The following is a 22,511-nucleotide window of genomic DNA, read 5'->3' as shown; positions in this document are numbered from 1 at the left end:
ACACACACACACACACACACACACACACACACACACACACACACACACACACACACACACACACACACACACACACACACACACACACACCAAAGAAGAATGTAAATACCCTGAAAGCTTATGTTTATATTAGCCCATGCAGTGGCCATTGGGGCTCTCCATACAATTGAACCCACTGCAGAGATGACAATAGTTAATTTTCAGCTGCTTCTCTCTTTCTCTCCATTCCTCCACCCCCCCACCCCACCCCTGCCAATCCTAACTCCTATGTTTGTTAGTTTCTATGCCCAGTATGAGCTTCTGCCAGAAATGTTCAGAAATGTTCCCTCACTTCATTTAGACCTCCTTTGAACTAGCCCGTTTCAAGGAACCACCCCTTCAGGAGCCATACCCTTCTTCCTTCTCCTCCTCCTTCCCTCCCTCTTCTTTCCCTGCTTTACTCCTCCCATTCACTCATCGTGACCATATAATATTACCTCATGTATTTATTCATTTGTTTATCTCCTTACCTTCCTTCAGAACAATAACTTCATCTTTTTTGCTATATAGCCAAGAATAGAGTTAGCACATGGCAGGTTGTCAATAAATAACTTGTTAAGTGAATGAACTTAAATTGATCAGGAGAAATCATTTCTTGTCTGATATTAATAAAGTATTGTTCTTCCATCTTGCTGGAGAATAGGAAATGAATTATTATTCACCAGCAGCTGAATACTATGAAAAAGTGTTAAAACAAGACAACACACACGTGGAAGCCATTGCATACATCGGAAGCCACCACTTCTATTCTGACCAACCAGAAATAGCTCTGCGGTTTTACAGGTGTGCTGTACAGTCAATTTATTGGATTTGCTGAGAACCATTGGTGAAATAGGAATAGAGATGGAATTAAAATATAAATGGAAAAATAATATATAGGCCATAAGTATATGAATCTAAAAATTCTAGCCCTAAGAAGTTTTATGCACATTAGAGTGACATCTGGGAATTTGGAACTCCTGAATGCTTCAGTTTTCATTTTATCCACAAACAATACTTAATAAAAAGCTTAATAGTTATACTTGTCTTCACTACTTCCATGAAAACTGATAAACATAAAGACACTCAGATTGAAATAGTTTGCAAAGAGCAGATGGCCCCATGATCTGAATCTTTGTGAGGCCTTGAAACAGGATGTTGCTTTGGAAGTAATTGTCATGTCTTATTTTTCAACTCTGTTTCTTAAAGGCTAACTAAACTATATTCATTGGTTCTCTTTTGAGCACTTGCTTATTTTATCCTACATCTGACCTCTAAAGTTCATTTTTAAATTACAATTTCAGCCCTTAGGACATATGCAAGGAGATGACTGACAGAATGCTTTCCAATACATATTAGAAACATAAAATGCATAATTACCCACTGTACACATACAGCTGACCCTTCTCTCCACCCCAGAGTGGATCGTGGCTGACCTATAGCAGTTGGGCTGGATTTTCATTGGAATATCTGAACTCGATTCTTTTTTGTTCCTTGGAGTTAATCATGCCTCCAAGCAAAATGGGGCTCTAGCTGTATAGTTTGAAAGCTGAGTAGAAAATCCAGTGATCTACCTTTCCTCTAGTCATCATCTCTTCCTCCGTGGAAGGTTATTGGAGGTCAGTAGACGCAGCTTAATCACAAAATACAGGTAGCTAGAACAATACATGGAACACACAATCCTCAAATCAGATGAGGTCTTAGGAACCTGCCTACAAGAACAGAAGTTTTGGGCTGGGAACATGGCTCAGTGGTATAGTACTTGCCTCGCATGCATGAGGCCCTGGGTTCTTTTCCTTAGCACCACATAAGCAGAAAAAGCTGGAAGTGGCGCTGTGGCTCAAATGGTAGAGTGCTAGCCTTGAGCTGAAGAGCTGAAGGACAGCACCCAGGCCCAGAGTTCAGGCCCCATGACCGGACCCCCCAAAAAAAAAAGAGCGATAGGGCTGGGAAGGTGGCTCAGTGGTAGAGCACTTGCCTTGCATGCTCGAGGCCCTGGGTTCGATTCCTCAGCACCACATAAGAAAAAAGCCGGAAGTGGCGCTGTGGCTCAAATGATAGAGTGCTAGCCTTGAGCTGAAGAGCTGAAGGACAGCACCCAGGCCCAGAGTTCAGGCCCCATAATGACAAAAACAAACAAACAAAAAATTTTAAAAAACCCTGAAGTTTTATAACACTAAAATGTGTGGGCTTTACTTTCCTGTGACTGTTGCTTATTTCCCAAAACTTTTGGGAAAATGTTGACCTTGTCTTGTGACTAGTTAGGACAGATAAGCTTTTGTGTTTGCTTTAAACATTTATTTGTTTGCTATATAACGCCTCGTATTTATGCTCTCTGCAGGTGCTACAATTCTTAAACAGGTTCATTCTTAACTTTATAAAAATAAACCTTAATGTGTAGAAAGTTGATCTGACACCAGCATTTATGTACAACTTTTGTTTTTAAACAAGGCGACTCCTGCAGATGGGCGTTTATAATTGCCAGCTCTTTAACAATCTGGGGCTGTGCTGCTTCTACGCCCAGCAGTACGATATGACTCTGACCTCATTTGAACGTGCCCTTTCTCTGGCTGAAAATGAAGAAGAGGCAGCTGAAGTCTGGTACAACTTGGGACATGTAGCTGTGGTAGGTGGTTGTTGTTGTTTTTCCAAATAATATGTTGTAGAAAAGTTAGTCTTAAATTCCTTTTGAAGAAAGTTTCAGGTATTGTAAATCTAAGTGGCAGTTTAGAGTTTTCTCAGTCATTGTAGGTCATTTCAATCCTCAAGTTAAATCCACTCACACAGAATTTACAGTGTCTGATCAGTACTTGATTTTCTCTGTGTATCAGGAAAGCATATCACGATTTGTGTATACAGAAGTTTGCTTCTCTTTGTAGGGAATAGGAGATATGAACTTAGCCCATCAGTGCTTCGGGCTGGCTCTGGTCAACAACAACTACCATGCTCCAGCCTACAACAACTTAGCCGTGCTGGAGATGCGGAAGGGCCATGTTGAACAGGTCAGAGAACAGTGGCCCCGTGAATGGTCTGCTCTCTTCAAAGATAAGCTGTCACATGTGGCTGTCATTGCATGTTATGATTTTAAAATGAGCTCTGCAGTCTTCCAGGCTTGGGTTTGAAGAAGCCCATGCACTAGCTATGTGATATTGGGTAAGGGATTGCACTTTTCTGAATCCAGAATATGACATTTGATTTTATTGGGACCATATATGCCTTCCTGGTCTTCCTTAGCTTAGAAGTGAGAAGATCTAACATTCACTGTCACCCTCCATCATCTAATTGCTCCTCCCAGAATCCTAGGAGTTGCCCTCAAAACCTTATCCTCCTCTCTACTCCTGATGCCTTCACACCCACATCATAATCAAGAGACCTGTCAGTCCTCAGTGTCATGTCCTGTGACAACCTTGCTCTCTTCTCTTTTGTGGATTGTTAGTCCACACCTTTCCCCACTGTGTTATAAATATAAATATAAAGTTAATAAGTATTATAAATATATCCTTCTCAGAGTAGTCTTAAGAGATTAAAAAATTAAGATTGTTTTATTACTATTGTGCTTAGAATCCTTCAGGGCTTTCTCTTTGTATTTGGGCTAAAACCTGGGCTTCCAAGCATTGCCTGTGAGGTTGTGCACCATCTCTCCCCCTCTCAGATCACAGCTTTCATTTCTTCCTCTTCCACGCACATTAGCTGCCTTGCTGTGGTGCAGATATGCAGCACTCAGTCTTCCTTTAGAGCCTGTGAAATGTTCTTCTCTCAGATCTTATTATCAGAAGTGTCTCTTTGTCACTCAGAGCTTCAATACTACCTCTTCAGCAAAGCCGTCTTGAGCATCCATCTAAGAAACGCCCTTGGGAGATAGCTCGTGTTCTACTCTATTCTTTCACAGTTCTTATTTGACCTGGTATTGTCTCAGAACCGCTTCTGGCACGTGGAAAGTGCTCAGTGAACAGTTCGGGAATAAGTGGGTGGTCGGTAACATAGACTAATAAAAATAATACCTACCTGAAGGTGTCACTGTGAGGATTACATCATGCTCCTGAAGCTCTGGCATGGTTGAAGCAAAGTATTGAGCACATGGTCATTTCTCCTCAATGTACTATTATTATCTGCACGGCAAGAAGTTTAAAATGCTAAATATAATACAGAAAGGCAGCTAAAGAGAAATATTAGCTCTGCCACTTTGGATGAAGAAATGGAGATTTGAGAGGAGGGTGGTAAATAACTTTACCAAAGGTCACAGACACATTGAGCAGCAGGCTGGGACACGCACTTGGTTTTCAAGGCACATTGATAACCTCTTAACAAAAATAAGGATGGGACTAACTTTATTTCAAATTCTCCCAAAGTAGCTGAGGTGGGTTTGTGTTTCATATCAGCTGTTCAGGAATGGGTACTTGCTTGGTTAAGTAACTCTGCTGTGTGCTTATGCCTTTTTTTGACTGCCTCTGCCTCCAAGTTGGTGTTGTCTTTGCGTCCTGATTACTGTGGTTTCCTCAGGATAGTCGACTGAAATGTTGGGGTGAAAGGTTGTATACTAATCCCATTTGATCATTAAAAATAAATATCTACCCTCCTATATGAGCTGACATCCTCTTATTTTCTATTAAGGAAAAAAAAAAGGTCTTCAGGGTTATAGACACAAATTGGGGATTTAGCTACAAGTTGGAAGGTTGTCTAATACCTTGTTACGTTATTAATATTCTTGACAATCAATCATTTATGAGCATCTCATGCCGCTCTATGGTTTCTTCAATGTAGGATCCTTTGGCCATGTAAGGCACAAAAATGAATGTGAATTTTGTGTTGTGAATACTTTATAGAGATTAGAAAGCTTGTTATTTCTTTGTTTTTTGGTGTTTTTTTTTTTTTTTGGTCGGTCATGGGACTTGAACTCTGGGCTTGGGCGCTGTCCCTGCGCTCTTTAGCTCAAGGCGAGCGCTCTACCACTTCCGGTTTTCTAGTGCATTGTTGGAGATAAGAGTCTCATGGACTTTCCTGCCCAGGCTAGCTTTGAACCGCTATCCTCAGATCTCAGCTTCCTGAGTAGCTAGGGTTACAGGCGTGAGCCACTGGCACCCGGCTAGAAAGCTTATCATTTCTTGTTTCTTGTTTTTTTTTTTTTCTTTTTTTGGTCAGTTGTGGGGCTTGAACTTTGGGCCTGGGCACTGTCAGCTCTTCAGCTCAAGGCTAGCACTCTACTACTTGAGCCACAGCACCACTTCCAGCCTTTTCTGCTTATGTGGTGCTAAGGAATCAAACCTGGGGCCTTATGCATGCAAGGCAAGCACTCTACCACTGAGCCACCTTCCCAGCCCCTCTTGTTGCTGTTTCACTTAGAAAAAAGTCATCTGTGTGATGAATACTTTCTCATAGTCATCAAGCACAGGACTTTGAGGTTTAAAATGTATTATATATTTTTTGGTATTATTATTACATTTGGGAACAGATAATGAAAGCCTGTTAACTCAGTCACCACTCACAAGAACTAGATTAAGGAGACTTCTTTTTACATTAAGATAATATTTTAAGTTATATGTTATGACAAGATTTACACTTAGGAGACAGTGGTTTTTGAATAATAAGTCTACTCAAAATTTTCAGTGCTCCTTTTTTTCTCTGTCTTTTGGAGTGTTTATTATGAACATCATTTTGGCAGGCTATCAGTAGCTAATTGTATTTTAATAAAAGCCCTGTATTTCAGGAGGCACAGCATCTGTGTTCACCACAGGATCACATTACGGTCCTATCCTAGATAGAATTGGTTTACCAAGAGAAATCACAGACAGCTCTGATGACAGTTCTGATGTATGTGTATGAGCCTTTGACTTTTCCTTTTTCTTTTGGTATAGGCGAGTGCACTGTTACAAACTGCATCCTCCTTAGCACCCTGTTTGTATGAGCCACACTTTAATTTTGCAACAGTATCTGACAAGGTATTATTCTCTTTCTTTTTAAATTTATCTCCACATCCGTTTCTTGTTCCTTCTGGGCTTAAGAAATTCCAGCTAAATAAGACAAGTCTGACCTTCCTGAAGAAGACTGATTTTTACAGTCTGAAAGAAATGGTTTTTAAAACAAAAAAATGGGTTTTTATATACACAAACATTTTCATTTCAAGGGACAGTTGAATAGACTTTTGTAAACTTTAAAAACCAGATATCTTCTCAACATTGTTATGTTAGTGCCATTTAAAACTTCTCAAGAATGTAGTTATGTTTTAAATACATTATTTTTTGTTTAAATTTCCTGATAATACCCTGATCAAAATATGTCTTAGTGGTACATTACCAGTAATTACCTAAGCTACAAAGTATCAGCTATTTAGATATGCAAATGTCATTTTGTGTTTATAATATTGTCAGTGACAGGAAAAGAAAACACAGGTTTTTGAATTCATAACTAGATAACTAGATGATTTTGTTTGCCTCATATAATATTTATGGCAAGATTATAATCTATGTGATAGAATTCTAGGTTATGAGAGGCATAAATGAGCAATTTACCTTTAAAATTTTAAAGCTCTTTTACCATTTTACAGATGGACGTAGTATCTTTTTCTTATCCTTTCCATACTCATCTTCTAATCTCATTCTGGTATTTCTCACAGATTGGGGATTTGCAGAGGAGCTATGTTGCTGCTCAGAAGTCAGAAGAAGCATTTCCTGATCATGTGGACACACAACATTTAATTAAACAATTACGGCAGCATTTTGCTATGCTCTGATTATTCCTCAGATCCAAGATGTTCTTAAAAAGGGAAATTACACAAGTGGAAAAGGACTTAGAGAAAGTATCATATAAGAAACTCGAGACTAGAATGTATAATGCTAGATTTTATAATACCTTTCTAAGATGATGTTATAAAATGCAGGGTTTAGGGATTGTGTTTTGGTTTGTTTTTGAGACAGGGTCTCTTGCTATATATACCTGGTTGGCTTTGAACTTGTGATCCTCCCACCTCAGCCCTCCACATGCCAGGATTACAGAGGTATACCACAATGCTCAGCTGATTTAAACAAGTCTAAGTACATTGTGAAATGTTCTCTCACCTTATAGAGGAGATGTTTGTTTATGTTTACCAAACATTTTCATTAGTTTCCTCAAATTTCTACAAATGTACATTTTAAAAGTCCTTAAGACATCATGCAGCTTTAGGGGTTTGAAATCTACCTTCAAAACTGCTTGTATGGGTACTAGTGTATATATTTATTATAACTATGGACTTTATTTGAAACTTAAAAATTGTATTTAACTATTTTTATGATACTTTGTGATTATATATAGTGCTTTAAAATAAATCAGTATGTAAAACATTATAATTTTATCATTTCTCTTGAGTTTTTAATTCATTGATCTCAGATGACACGGTTTTTTAATCCAGTAATCTTATAAATCAACTCTTTAATTTTACTTTAAAGATGTGCCATCATTTTTTCCCCTGAAAAACTGCTTATGAAACATAAAATGAAAACACCAAGGTTGAAAAGTAAAGTTGCAGGTCAGAGGTCACACCTGTGGTTAACCCCATGGATCCCCTACCCCACTACCATATTTTAAAGTCCTGGTAAGGTGCTAAACTGCCCTCAACTTCATTTTGTGGAATTCTCATTATTCATACAAGGATGTGTTATATCAGGGCCACTCAAACACATACCTTCAAATCTTGCCATATTTTCTTGTTTTGCTTTTTTAAAAAAATGAAACTATTAAGTGGACACTTACATTCTGCTTATGTTTGTGTAAATAGCTTAATAACTTATTAAATAACTTAAGCAAATAGCTTGTCAAATAACTTATGTAAATAACTTAGCCGACCGAAAAAACAACAACAAAATTGGAGTCAAAGAATTATAGACTAGAGCTGGGAAGGTGGCTCAGTGGTAGAGTGCTTGCCTCGCATGCATGAGGCCCTAGGGTTCGAGTCCTCAGTACCACATAAACCAGAAGTGGTGCTGTGGCGCATGTGGTGCTGTGGCTCAAGTGGTAGGGCGTTGGCCTTGATCTAAAGAGCTGAGGAATAGTGCTCAGGCCGAGTTCAACCCCCATCACTGATTCAAAAAAAAAAAAAAGAATTATAGAATAGTAGGGGAAAAACAAAGTAGGGGTAACAACGCTCATGCTCGATAGGAAATGTGCTCATTGCCTTATTCATGCAACTGTAACCCCTCTGTACAGTATCTTTACAATAAAAAAAAGGGGGAAAAAGAATTGTAGATTGTTAGAGAGCAGAAGTAACTTCAGAGTATGTAAACAGATCCCTTGGTAGTGCAGACAGAAAGCCAGGTCCAGCACCAGTGGTGGTACAGCCACAGATAGAACACAACATCTCAGTCAAGTTTCCCAAAACTGCTTCCAGTACTTAGATTCAAGTTACATGATACGAATCATTTTCTTTTGGGGGGGTGTTGAATTGACTTTATTATTCTATAAATGTGAATTTTACAAAGTGCTTTACAATTAATGGTGACATCCTTTTGTGTGTCGTGGGAATCATTTTCTTTAGTTGATTGAAAATAAGAGCAAATAACAATGGTTACATTTATGAAGGTATTGTGTAGGCCCAACTCTATTAATGGAAGGAATTAATAGGGGAATTAATTCCTTTCATCTCCAGTATGAAGTACTATTATGACTCTTCACTGATAGAAAAAAAGTTTGAAACCTAGTGTCAGAGCTGAGACTGAAACCTAGATGGCCCTTGAGTGTGAGCTTTTAAGGACGGTTCAATATCTGGTGTGTCTCCTGTTTAAAATGAATGTTGTAGGCATTAGGAAAATTCATAAGAGAATAACACTGCATATATAAATGATTCCATACTCCTAAGGTGATAGGGAGAGATTTTTGTCTGGAATGTATTACTCTACTGTGGACACTGATAGAATGTCAGGATGGTGTAGGGCACAATGACTACACAAGAACCTTGCATCAGGAGCTGGGAAGGTGTTTGTAACTGTTACTTGAGACTTCATAACTTGGGGCTGTGCCAATTGCTAAAGGCCATAAACAGTGATCTTCTATCAGGGCTAAAGAGGTGTTTAATCCATAGAGACAATTGTATACCCTCCAGCCTGGAGGCAACAGATGAAAAAGGAAATCTGGTAAGAAGGCTGTGCCTGCTGAATAATGGCTGAGACTAGATGTTCTTCCTTCTGCATAGATGTGCCCCTTCAGAACAGAGAATCCATCAGGATGGAAGAAAGCCATCTGAAAAAGAGTCCGAGGTAGGAAAATTAAATAACTTCACTGCACTTTCTTCTCCTCTTCTTTGCCATGATAGAGCCTACACTAGCCTTGAACTAGTGATTCTACTATTTCGGCCTGCTACACTTTCAAAGTCGTTTCTACTGCTACTACTCTTTGCTAATTAACATGAAGGATTTCTGAGTGTTTTCTACTGGGATTGAGCTAGGCATTCAGAAAACAAAGATACTAGACTGTGGTACAGGATACAACCTCGTAAAATGATACACCTAGACATTGGGTTTAGGGGAAAAAAAACAACCATGACCCTGTAGGGTTGCTTTATTTAACTATGTTGTTTATGGGGACATTTCATGCTATTTTGAGCAGGCTGGTCTTGAACTTTAGAATCCACATGATCCTCTTGGCTCGTCAGGTAACTGGGACTAAGGCACGTGCCACCAGGTGATCTCCCATTTGAACCATCCTCCCAACCCCTTTAAAGTTATCTGTGTGTAGTTGGATGTTTTTGTTGTTTGTTTTTGCTTTTTTAGTTATTTTTAAGACAGAGCCTTGAGTTTTTGTCCATAGCCACCTCAGATAATAATTCTTCTCCTTATGCCTCCCACATAGCAGGATTATAGATAGGAACCAACATGCCCAACTTTTATTTATTGACATAGGGTCTTACTGGCTTTTTTTTTTACCTGGTCTAGCACCTAATTATGACCCTTGTGAGCTCTGCCTTCCTAATAGCTGAGCTTACAGACATGAGTTTATAAGATAGCCTAGTCAATCCCATGCTGTTTTAACAGACACTCAAGTTCTATACCCAGTTAGTCTTTATAATTCTTGATTACATGAATAAGTATTGATAACATACAGAGAAAATAATTGGATGAAGTGTTTTATCTTGAAAATCTAGCAGAGGTTTGGACAATGAGGAAAGAGAGGTTATTGAGAGGCCTTCCAGACAAGGCTAGTGGGTGAACATATGTAGGAGTCATTAGAATAAGAATTCAGGTCTGGTGCTGGTGGCTCACACCTGTAATCCTAGCTAGTCAGGAAGCTGAGATCTGAGGATCTTGGTTTGAAGCCAGTCTGGGGAAGAAAGTATGTGAGACTCATCTCTAATGAGCCATGAGAAATTGAAATGGAGCTGTGGTTCAAAGTGGTAGAGCACTAGCCTTGAGCAAACCAGCTCAGGATCAGTGCCTTGGCCTTGAGCTCCATGACTGAACAAAAAAACACGAACAAGCAAAATTCCAAGAAACAGGAGTTGAGTAATAGTTGGAGGAGAGGGTTGATCACTAGAGTTAACTTTGGTGAGGCTCAGAAAGTCTGCAGCCCAGGAGATTTGAATACCAAGCTGAGGAGTTTAAGAAGCAGCAGCTGTTTTACAAGTAATGATCTGGAGGTGGTATTTAAAAATCAGGTGGAAGACACAAAGTTGGATGTTGATTTCAAATCAAGTTTTCTTGGAAGAGTGTGAAAATGAGTATATTTTCTTTAGATAAACAAAATGTTCTTAGCCACATAGAGTATGTACCTGGTTAGATAATTCATGTCACATTTCTGCTTGGTTACACCCTTTTCTCTTTCCCATATGGCTAAAAAGCATAAAAATTTGCCCAGATAGTCACAGCTCATGCAAACAACACTAGTTCTCACAGATGGGGCCTCATTAATTTCAGTTTGCAACAAATAGTTTTCTCAACAAGGTTGTTGTCTTTTTTTAAATGCAGGATGGATAGTTATGTTTTTATATTTTATCAAGCAGGAATTATGGAAAGAAAAATAATAGCATTATTTACCCTGAGGCTGCAGTTTTCTCCATTTTGATGTTATGACATTGAATTGGTTTATAGGGCTGGGGTCATGCCAAAGTTGATAACCATTTGTTAAATGATTGCTAGCACTCTTTTAAATTGCTTAACAGACACAGTCTAGTGAAGCTCCTTTAAGAAGAAATCAATCTAAATTAGCCCTATATCTCGTGGAGAGACTATACAGTTCCAATAGAACTATCCTGTATAGTTCCATTGGGTCATGTCCAAGTTTCGTGAGAGGGAGCTTTAACCTGAAGGATCCAGGCCAGATTTTGACACCATTGTAAAATACTTGTGGGTAGAGGGAGAGAGTGAGGAGCCCCAGGGGCAGGGGGGAAGGCTGGGGGGGCAGAGAATATTGTAAATAAAAAGTAATTATGGTATATGAAATGCCTGCTTTTTGTATAATCCTCTTTTTTTTGGTCAGTTGTAGGGCTTGAACTCAGTGCTTGGGTACTGTCCCTGAGCTCTTTTGCTCAAGACTAGCACTTTACCATTTTGAGCCACAGCTCTACTTCTGTGTCTTGTTTGTTTGTTTGTTTGTTTTGGGAGTGGTTAATTGGAGGTAAGAGTCTCCTGGGGACTTTTCTGCCTGGGCTAGCTTTGAAACATGATCCTCAGATCTCAGCCTCCTGAGTGAGTAGCTAGGATTAAAGGCGTGAGCCACTGGCATCTGGCTGTCTTATATATAATCTTTACAACTCTTCTAATTACTATTTTTGACTTCCATTTTGCTGATGATAACCTCAGAAAGGTTACATAACCTGCCCAAAGTTGGCTAGATAGTAAGTGGCAGAGCTGGTAATGCCAGCATCTTGAATGCTGTCCTTCTCCAGCTTGTAATGAACAGACAGCTGCGATAAAAGGAAAAGACCAGACAGCAGATCTCACCAGTATACAGATGTGACTGAAAACAAGTGGACTCACAAATGATGCAGTGTCTCCTAGAAAGGATGATGATATCCCCATGGATTTTCTAGACATCCTTTTTTTTTTTTTTTTTTGCCGGTCGTGGGGCCTGAACTCTGGGCCTGGGAATTGTCCCTCAGCTCTTCAGCTCAAGGCTAGCGCTCTACCACTTGAGCCTCAGCCCCACTTTGGGTTTTTCTGCTTATGTGGTGCTGAGGAATTGAACCCAGGGTCTCATGCATGCAAGGCAAGCGCTCTACCACTGAGCCACCTTCCCAGCCCCTCTAGTTATCCTGTGCCTTTAGGATCTTCTGTCTTACCAGTAATCTATGAGGCTGGTAGTACCTATCTCAGCAGTCAGGGAGGCTCATAGCCATTTGTAGCACCATCTTACAGATGAGAAAACTGAACTTCAAAGCAATAAATGACCCACCTACCATCCTATAGGCTGGTAAGAGACAGACTGTGAACACTTACTTAGAGGACTTTTATCTTTTATTTCTCACTACACCAGTATGTTTCCACTTTCCCAGCCATGTAGCCTAGTAACAATCTGCAGACTAAAAGGCAAAGCTGGATTTATGAAACTTGACAGCAAAGGGACCTGTGCTTGGAAATAGGCCCTCCACCCCCTCATCCAAGAGTCCTGAGCATGACACAGAGTGAGCACTGATCATGTGTCACTTATAAAGAAAGTGGAAGAAGATCCTGGTTGGCTCTGATAGAAATGAGTTGTTAATGTTTCCGCATCCTATATTCTTACAATGGGCTTATTTAGTTTTTCTATCCATCCATCCATCCATCCATCCATCCATCCATCCATCATTGACCAGCTGTTTATCTGTCTGTTGAACTTAGAGCCTGGCACTAGCAAGGCAAGCACTCTACCAATTGATCCAAACCTCCCTGCTCCAGTCCCTTCTGTTGGTTTTGTAGTCCCTAATAGAATTCCAACCAGAAAACGTTTTCTCAAGGATTTTACTTGAAAAAAAAAAGTGTGTTTTCTCAGTACTGCACCAGATCTGTTCGTGACATCGATTCCTCAGAACAAGGCTTCTCAGTTTGATTTCCTGAACGCTCATTAACAAGTGGGCCATCCAGCTGTGCACAGATCTCCACTCGCAGGAGGCAGAGCTGGGAAAATCTCAGGCATCCAGGTTACCAGCCAAGAGGCCCCACTGCACGTGTGAAATGTGAAGTTAGAGCCTCCTGTCTTCTCTCCTTAAAATAACCAGGTGACTTGTGATTAACCTCAAAGCAGATCTGTATGATTCAACAGACAACAATATAAGTCTCACATATTCATACATAGCAGCTGTCTAGGAGAAGTTGATATTTTAGGTGGCTTCTATAGCAATACTCACATGCCGTGCTTCTGTCTTCTTAGCCCTAGGGAAAGGAAATAAGTAGGTGAAGTTTGCTTTGGTAACACCTTCCTCTCCTCTCCTATCCCTATGGCTTCCTTGGCTTCCAAGTCTAGAGATTCAACTTGTCCTGAATGTAGCCATCTTAAGTTATAACTGCTCTGCTTGCCCTGGTCAATTTGCCCCGCCTGGTTTCCCAACATACTATCTGTAGTAAAAAAAAACAAAAACAAAAAAGAAACAGAGCTTCAGATCTGGACCTGGAACCCATCAGTGCCAAGAATGTGCTTTTGTAGCAACTGGAATTAAACCAGGTACATTCTGGTTTGGATGAAGTTACTTCTATCCTATTATCATTACATAAGCTTCTTTCTTCTTCTCTCAGTTCCATTCTGTGTAATCCTGTACCTGTGTGCACCTTTCTTCAGTCTCATAGCAACTTGAAGGCAGTTCTCACACACCAGAACCACATGCTTTCTGAACAACAGAGCCCAGGATTCTCCCCTCTCCTGCTCAGCCCACAGGGCTGGATTCTTGTCTGTTCTGGATTCTTGTTTTCTCTACCAAGATTTGATCATTCTTTGTCTCCTTCCATAATGGCTGTTGCAAATTACTACCTAATAAGAATAGTTTTCTGATTCTCTCTTTCAAGTGAAAGACCTCTTTTCATCCAGGATTCCAGGAGTTGTAGCAGATGTAGATGAGATATTAGAGGGAAAGATAGATCGCTTAGTCACATACCTTCATGCACACCATGAAAGTAACCACCTTTTTTGCCCTTACAAATCCCAAAGTCATGACAGCAGCTGATAAAGTTTCCATAACAGAAAGGAAGTTGTAGATCTTCTTCAAGTAGGTTTTTTGGGGGCTCACTATGGTGTTGCTCCATGCTGCGCTCAATGGGGTTTGATTTTAAAATCTGATGGAAGGCTATAGCAATGACAGATTCCAAGAGTTGACCTAAGTAAGCCCTTATTGATCTCCAAGTTCCTAGGGTATCAGAAAAGTCTGACTAAACTTGGTTTCTCCTTTCAGTGAGGCATTTCTTATTGAGAGATGAATCTGTTTCTTATATGTCCTGTTAAAACCCTCAGGATCTACTCTCCCATAAGTAAAGGTGTTAATTACATTTTCAAAGCTGTAAACTTAACACAATGTTTTTGGAAAGGCAGTGGGAGGATGAATAAGTGTTTGGAGACACTTTCTGTGCTGGTTTTGCTCACACTTCCATTGCTGCCCACATGGTGCCACAAGATGACACCTTTGTGTCTATGTGGAATGTGTGTGTGTGTGTGTGTGTGTTTTAAACACAAGTTTATCTGCAGATAATAGAAGTTGCTATGTAGATACCATTAGGGAAATCAAAATGTCTTTGCTTGTGATACAGACGCAGTCTTTGCAGTCATGTGGTTTCGTATTTTGCATATCAGTCTGCCACATAGAACAGTCATCTTTCCTTTTGTGGTGCTAGGAAGCCTTCTCTTGAAATGATGTCCGCAGACACTGTCTACTCACACTCTTCCCCCAGAACTGTTTCAGCATGTCTTTGCCTCTACCCCTCTGGTCACAGCTCATAGTGGGACCGGAAGCAGCTGATTCTATGTCTGGCCAGCATTAGTCTCATTTTGTCATATGTTGGTGCGCATGAGAAAAGAAAGGCAGCGATGATTAAGTGCAGTCCTGATTAAGGGCAGTTACTATTGTTTGTTCAAAGTTACCTATGCAATTACTAATTTCTTGGGATTAATGAAAATTGTTTAGGGCATCTCCTTGCCTTACATTTGGTATATAACCCATGGATCAAAATTTTGTGTGTTCTCTGTATTAAAGATCTTAGACTTTTTTCTGTTCCTCTAACAGGTGAGTCATTTTATTTTCCTTATTTTATTACTCAGTCTATCTGCATCCTTATTGACTTTTTGTCTGTTATATTTGTCTGATTCTAAATGCACCCTAACTGATCTACTATCTCCCAGGATATTGATTCAAGTATTAAAATTGTGTGTGAATATGTATAAAATAGCTCAAGGACAGCATGTGTTCAAATTTCTCTTCCATTTATTTCTTTACCTAATGGTCCAAAGCCTTCGATGACGATCTATTCTATACTGTCCAAAACAATAGTTTCTTGCCTTAGTATGGTTTGTTTGAGGGCTCTCATAGGGCTGGAAGGGAAAAGTCTGAAATCAAGGTATGCACTGGGCTGTGCTTCCACCGGCTCTGGGGAAGAATTTTTTCTTTTGTCTCTCCAGATGGCTGCAATCGTTGGCATTCTTGACTTGTAGCTGCCTCATTCTAGTCTCTTGTCTTTGTCATCCCATGATTTTCTCCCCTGTGGATCTGCATACTTCCTCTTTTTTTCTTCTAAGAGCATTGACTACTATATTTAAAGGCTGCTGTGGTTTGGATATGGTTTTGGTGTGTTCCCTCCAAAATATGTGCTGGAAGCTTGGTCCACAATGTGGCAGTGCTGAGGTAGTTGAACCTGTAAGTGGTGGATCCTGTTGCTTATTGAAGTTAATAGGACATCACCTTTAGAAGGGATTAATGCTGGTCTCCTGGGATATGTTTTCTCAAGATCAAGAATTCTTTGTTATGAAAAGAGCAAGCCTAGCCCTGGAATATTTCTGGCTTCCTGTCTGTGATCGCTCCTTTCCCCATACCCCTGCATGATGCCATCCACCATGTTTTCAAACAGCCACATAACTCTCCAGAGGAAAGCCGCGCTCTCCTTGGAGCCACCCAAGCTTGGACTTTGAACGGCCCAAACTGTGAGCTAAATAAACCTGTTTTCTTTAGAAAGTACCCACTTTCAGGTATTGAATCACAGGAACAACAACAAAAAAATTGCACTCATTCAAAATTTATCCTATTCTATTATGACTTCATCATAGCTAAAGAATTCCTGTAAAGATTCTATGTCCCAATAAGGTGATAATCTAAGGTTCCAGGTGGAGGTTAGTAAGTAGAAGTCACTACCCCACCACAGGGAATAATGTGTACAGGGATGTGGTGGTATACATTCAAAGGGGTCAGTAAAAGAACTTTGAAGATAACATTGGGAGTACAAAGTCTTTGCACAGGATACAAGATAAGATGCTCTGTGAGCAGACTGTACCTTGATGGTAAAAGTCAATAAAAAGAGGCTCAAGCTCATTTTTAAAAATTGAAAAAGCACTCTGTGTATGCCCTAAAGGGACAAAGACAAACATATCTCCTGGTCTTCTTTCACTAAGCTTTTGATAAACAGCTCCATCTCAAAGGAAGAATATACCCAGTAATCAGGAACCAGGCTTAACTTGAGTCCACATGGAAGTAACAGAAACTTGCCAGGAGATATAAGGACTGTCACATGTCTGACACACTTATGGCAGAATCAGGGCCCTAGATTTTAAGTGTAGTAAAACCAGGTGGATAGGAATGGCTGGTAACTAAACAGCAATTGCAGAGGAAGGAATTGTCCTGGGAAGAGTATTTCAGTAAATTTATTCATATGAATACTTACTAAAGACCCACTAGGTGAGGCTCTTTAGTAGTTTCTACACTCTCCTTCAGGAAAGCTCAAACACGGCACAGTGTCTTAGGGTTGTTTACTCAAAACACAGAAGTGTTAAGCAGACTAATGTGAAATGACAGGATGGCTTCAAACACTGAGTTAACTGAAGCCAGAAGTGTGGATATAAAATAGCTGGACATTGTACCTGGAGTTAGAGTGGACCTGTCAAGCTTTGTATGAGACTCAGAGAGCCAGATAAATCAACGTGACGTGCAGGAAAGATGTTGGTTAAGCCTATTCATGTAAGATAATTCTTTAGTTGAGGTCGCATTGAGTGTTGTAGAAACATTAGGAGAAAACAAACAGTAATATGTAGCAAATATTCAGAAATCTATTATTCTTTGGATTCCTTTAAACTACCTTCCACTACGATGATTTTACACATAAACCTCAATAATTGTGCTTCTTAAGTAGTTACTGGCAAAAGAGTTGATTCATCTCAAAAGCTGATTAATTGATGAAAGGTCAGGGAAACAAACCCACAGTGGGTTCCTTTCCCTCCACGAGCACATGGTAGATCCAGTCACTTGGACATAAGAGCTGGCTCTCTGGGGAGATGTTGGACAGGCCATCTCACCTTGCCCTCTTGTGTTTGAGATGGAGAGTTGTCCCAACACCACCGCTGGCTGGATTCTGAGTCACGTCAGATGCTCCGTGCACAAGACCACGCTGCCATCTCTGTGCCCCTGTGACTGAATCCCGGCATGGAACACTTGGGCTGGATCACTGTACTTTTGGCAAAGCCTTTTTTGCCTCCTGGTTTGGGCTTATCCTAAAACATAATTATCAGTTAGTGTGCAGGTAGGACAGTGAAAAGAGGTAAAAAATAAGATATAAACAAGGGGGAGTTGAAGACTACTTATGTCTATGAATACCCTTTTAGGTGGTATTCAACACCACAAGAATCCTAAAGGTTCATTAAAAAAAAAAAAAACAAACCCAAAACCCATTGTAGCCTCAGGCAACGGTAATAAAAGGGAATTGCATTTTCAAGTTAATAAAATTGCGTTCAATGTTTCAAGCTGATGTTTTTAATATATACTTATGGTTAAAATTTGGCATTAGAACATAGAAGAGTGAACATATAATTAAATGTTTACTTGATAAATGTGCGTCTCTTAGTGCCTGGGGTGGTCATTCTGGTAAGATTGTTCATATAGAAATATATTATCAATATAGAATTGATTAATTTAAAGCATACTATATAGTTACTTGGGATTATTTCTTAAGAAGATACCTTGCTGTAAAAGTCTTGGTGTCAGCTTGTTTTGCTATCATTTCAAGCAATTCCATTCACTGCGTCCATCTCTTGAAACAAAACAGAAACCAAAATGGAGGTTGAATCTACTTATAAGTTAAATTCAAATGTTGAAAGAGCAACAAAACAAAGCTGAATGGCAAAGCTATTTGAATCCCAGAGAATGTATTTCAAGTTATCGCTGGTGTGATAAAATTCTAGTGCAGCATATAAGTTTAGGCCATTTTGAAAATCTTAAAATCTATGAATGTAAGTAACAGGAATGGAGAATCTTTTTAGGTCATTTCTAACCTAAAGTTCTATAACTTCATATTTTCAGTTTAGAAACAGTAATTTTGTCTATGTGACACCACTGACCCATACAATTGTTCTTCTACAGGGAACAAATAGAAATAGATTTAATTCAATTTCCATGTTAAGTCAATTCCATCCACTTCTCCGCAACCCAAAATAAACCAAATACAGAATGACTTGAAATCTTCCCCACCAAAGTGTGTATGTATATATCCTTCAGGCAAAGTAAGAAAACTTTTCATAAGCCTATATTACTTCTTGTTATGACAGTTCAAGAAGACTGAGAGATATAATCTACTTCATATACAATTTCAAAACTGAACTGAGAGACTATTCCTTTCTTAGGGGAATGAAGGTCTTCTCTCTAAAATCATTATTTCAAGTTTTCTTTTAGAATGCTTATTTTAAGAAGCAACACCATGAAATTAACTTTTTCCTGCCAAACCTTTTTTTTTTTTTGCCAAACCCTGTTATATTTCACTAGTTACTAACTAGTAACCTTTTATTTATCCTACTGAAAGAAGCTTTTCTTTTTTGGGAGGGGTAGGTGGGCATTATCTTTATCATAGTGTAACATCTCTTCCAAAATGATGGAAGAGGTGTTTAAAACCCAGATTCCTCTAATCATCCTACTAAACCAGTCACTGGAGAAAGAGTCTTGAGAATAATAGACACACTGTAGTTAAGTTTTTATGCTTATAAAGGTGTTAGAACAGTTTACAAAGGAGATATTGACGCACAGTTGAGTAATCACCATGACAACCAAAGAATTCATCCTCTGAAATATACTCCAAATCATTTCATGTTTCCTGTCTTCTTCAAATGATGGATTAGACTAGAAGAAAAAAAAAAACAGAAAAAACCCCACAAAGATCCAGTTAGAAAGTCATCATTTATTCATTAACACAATCCCAAGCCTAGAAACAGCCTGACATGACAATCTTGGTTATGGTCTGTTCCAGACAATAGAATGATGAGGTCATGGGTCTTCCTCTACAGACCAGAGATGTGCTTGTCCCAGCGTGCCTCATCAAGGACACACCGTCATTCTGCCAGCCTTGCTGATGTGAGGTATGTGGGGTGACACCCCAAGGGATCTGCTGTGTGCTAATTCTATCCCAATCCATCACCTCATCAAGCACAGGCATCTATGAGTCAGACAGCAGATCTGAGAAAGGGGAAAAAAAATGAAAGAACCAAACATGTTCAGAATAATTTTAGGAAGAGGAGAGACGAGCCACTTTTAGAACCTAGATATGAAAACACAAGAAGGAGGAACAAGAGAGACTATGAATTTTTTCCATCTTCCGTTTTCTGACACCATCTGCAATTCACTCTTGATAAATCAGTTTGGAAGAAGGCTCAGGTAATGGGCCTTTGGTTGCCATGGTAATTACTCAGCTGTGTGCAGCTGCCTAGTGCATCTCTAATTTCCCTACAGAAGTACATACAAGGTCAGAAGAGGACATAATGTGTATCCCAAGCTCCTGGGAACAGAGTTGGACTCTCTCTGGCACATTTCTTTGTTTGTGTTCCTATGGGGCTGGGGAATCAAACTTAGGGCCTTGCAGATGCTAGACAAGTTCTCTACTACTCAGCTATATCCCCAGCTCTACTTTTTTTTTTTTAATGGAGTCCATTCCTGAAAATACTTGTGATTATTTTAACTCAAGATTAAAAGAGGTCTGAATTCTGGCATGCAAGATATGATGTTTTGTGATAACTCAATTTGACTTCTACTTTTATTCTCATGGTAGAATGGAAGACTGTAACCAGTCTTTTTTTTTTTTTTTTTGGTCCGGTCGTGGGGCCTGAACTCTGGGCCTGGATGCTGTCCCTTAGCTCTTCAGCTCAAGGCTAGCGCTCTACCACTTCAGCCACTGTGTCACTTCCGGTTTTTTTCTTTTTTACTTATGTGGTGCTAAGGAATCGAACCCAGGGCCTCATGCATGCAAGGCAAGCGCTCTACCACTGAGTCACCTTCCCAGCCCTGTAACCAGTCTTTAAAGATCACTCTGTTTGTGCTGTGGCTGTTGGACACAGGGGCTTGGATGGACAATTTTTAAGGGGAAACAACTTGGACATATAGGTTGTCCTGAGGCCTTCCTGATCTCTGTCCAGGAGGCCATCTTTAGTCCTTGCCCTCTCTTTGCTGCTCTGCTCTCTGTCTGATTTTGATTCTCTGGGCATGGGTGCAGCATCCAGGTATCCCCTCAGAGGTCATGCAGCCCAGTTTCCCTCTTCAGAACTCACTGTACTCTTTAAGGCTTTTTATCATTTTCCTTCTGTCCCTTCCAATATTTTTCTAGAAGGTGAGCGGAGGAAAAGTCATGTCTGCACCCTATCATGTCTGTTACCTGGAAGCTTAGTGTTGTAAAAACTCACAAAGACTTTTTCCCTCTACTTTTCTGCCCTTCTATTATTTCTTCTCTGAGACATTCCTTCATTTATTTAACAAATGTTTATTGACTATCTTCTAAAACTAAGCACTAGTCTAGCCTAGAAGGATATCCTAGCAGACAAAATATTCAAAAAATTCTGTGACTGTGGCTTCTATTCTAGCAGGGAAAACAGATAGCCACCGGTAAATATGACAGTAAGTAGGTACATAAATAGGGCACCTATTAGAAGACATGCTACAGGAGAATGGTCTGGGATGGGGGGAAGCAGCACGTTGTAATTTTATTTACTTATTGATTTATTTGGCCAGTCCTGGAGCTTGAACTCATGGCCTAGGTACTGTCCCTAAGCTGCTTTTGCTCAAGGCTAGCACTCTACCACTTGAGCCACAGCACCACTTCCAGCTTTTTCTGTTTATTGGTACTTAGGAAACAAACCCAGGGCTTCATGCATGCTAGACAAGCACTCTACCACTAGGCTACCTTCTTAGCCCCTGAGCTGTAATTTTAAATAGAAAGAACAGACAAGCTTCATGGAAAGGATGAACCTAGTCTTAAAGCATGTTGGAGGTTTTGATGTTCTGAAAAAGAGGATTAAGGCTCTAACTTGTTCTTACTTGAGATTGTCTAAAGGGCACAGAAAAGCTGTATGACTGGAGTCAAGGGAAGAGAGAATCAAGACAGGTCAGAGAGGAGTGTGTGTGTGTGTGTGTGTGTGTGTGTGTGTGTGTGATTGATGGATCATTGAGGACTTAGAAACCATCTTTGAATTGAGGAGAGAACTATTAGAGAGTTTTGATCAAGAACATAATCTGTGTCAAGCTTTAAAAGGATAGCTATGCTGGGCATTGGTGACTGATGCCCACAATCCTAGCTCTGCAGGAGGTTAAGATCTGAGGATCGTGGTTTGAAGCCAATCTGGGCAGACAAATCTGAGATACTCTTATTTCCTATTAACCAGATAAAAAGCCAGAAGTGGAGGTGTGGCTCAATTGGTAGAGCCCCATTCTTGTGTGTAAAAGCTAATCAAGAACACAAATCCCTGAGTTCAAGCTCCCCCTCTTTTATAAGCGCAGGTGCACATGTGCGTGTGCACACCGTATAGAACACATACTACACACACACACACACACACACACACACACACACACACACACAACTGTGGTGGTAACCAACCAAAAAGCAAAAGAGCAGAAATAAGATGTCAAAAACAAAATCAAGCCTAATTTAAAATTTACTGGTTTATTGGCATGCAATCAAAGAATGTACAGATTGTACTCCAGCATAGTTCTAAATAGGTGATAAGAAGCTTTTCTTTTGCCATCGACAGCACAGATTATAAAGCATAAAAGAGGAAACATTTTCACCCTTTATGTGATTGGCCGCTAGATGTTCTCAGGCTTTTATGGACATACAGCTGTTTGTGCAGATTTGTCTGTTGTTGATGGGTTTCTTTTCACTGACTCACACCAACAAGGATATGGGCTGGATGCTTTGTATTTATGACTAGAGAGCTTTTTAGGGACATCAGGATGAGTTGAAGTCTGGTTACATAAATGTGAGCTTAGCCTTGGGGGTGTTACTTACTCTGTGTTTTATTTCCTTTAAAAATATATTTTATTGTTATTGTAAGGTGATATACAAAAGGCTTATAGTGCCGTAAGTCAGGTAATGAGTGCATCTTTTTTTTTTTTTTTTTTT

General features: G+C 39.7%; 1 protein-coding gene across 2 annotated transcripts in view; it reads left to right on the top strand.

The window, feature by feature from the left end:
- Ttc8 (tetratricopeptide repeat domain 8) overlaps window positions 1-7,328 on the top strand; it is a 44,729-nt gene extending 37,401 nt beyond the window's left edge. For both annotated transcript variants that reach the window (XM_013017776.1, XM_013017786.1), the window contains 5 exons: window positions 683-822; window positions 2,470-2,644; window positions 2,898-3,020; window positions 5,871-5,954; window positions 6,629-7,328. In XM_013017776.1, the coding sequence (XP_012873230.1) occupies window positions 683-822; window positions 2,470-2,644; window positions 2,898-3,020; window positions 5,871-5,954; window positions 6,629-6,745 (639 nt within the window). In that variant the 3' untranslated portion in view covers window positions 6,746-7,328. The remainder of the gene's footprint in view (window positions 1-682; window positions 823-2,469; window positions 2,645-2,897; window positions 3,021-5,870; window positions 5,955-6,628) is intronic.
- Window positions 7,329-22,511: the final 15,183 nt, after the last annotated feature.

The sequence above is a fragment of the Dipodomys ordii genome, unplaced genomic scaffold (genome assembly GCF_000151885.1).
Source record: "Dipodomys ordii isolate 6190 unplaced genomic scaffold, Dord_2.0 Scaffold2, whole genome shotgun sequence".
In the NCBI taxonomy this organism is placed as follows: domain Eukaryota; kingdom Metazoa; phylum Chordata; class Mammalia; order Rodentia; family Heteromyidae; genus Dipodomys; species Dipodomys ordii.
This window is presented reverse-complemented; position numbering and strand designations above follow the sequence as displayed.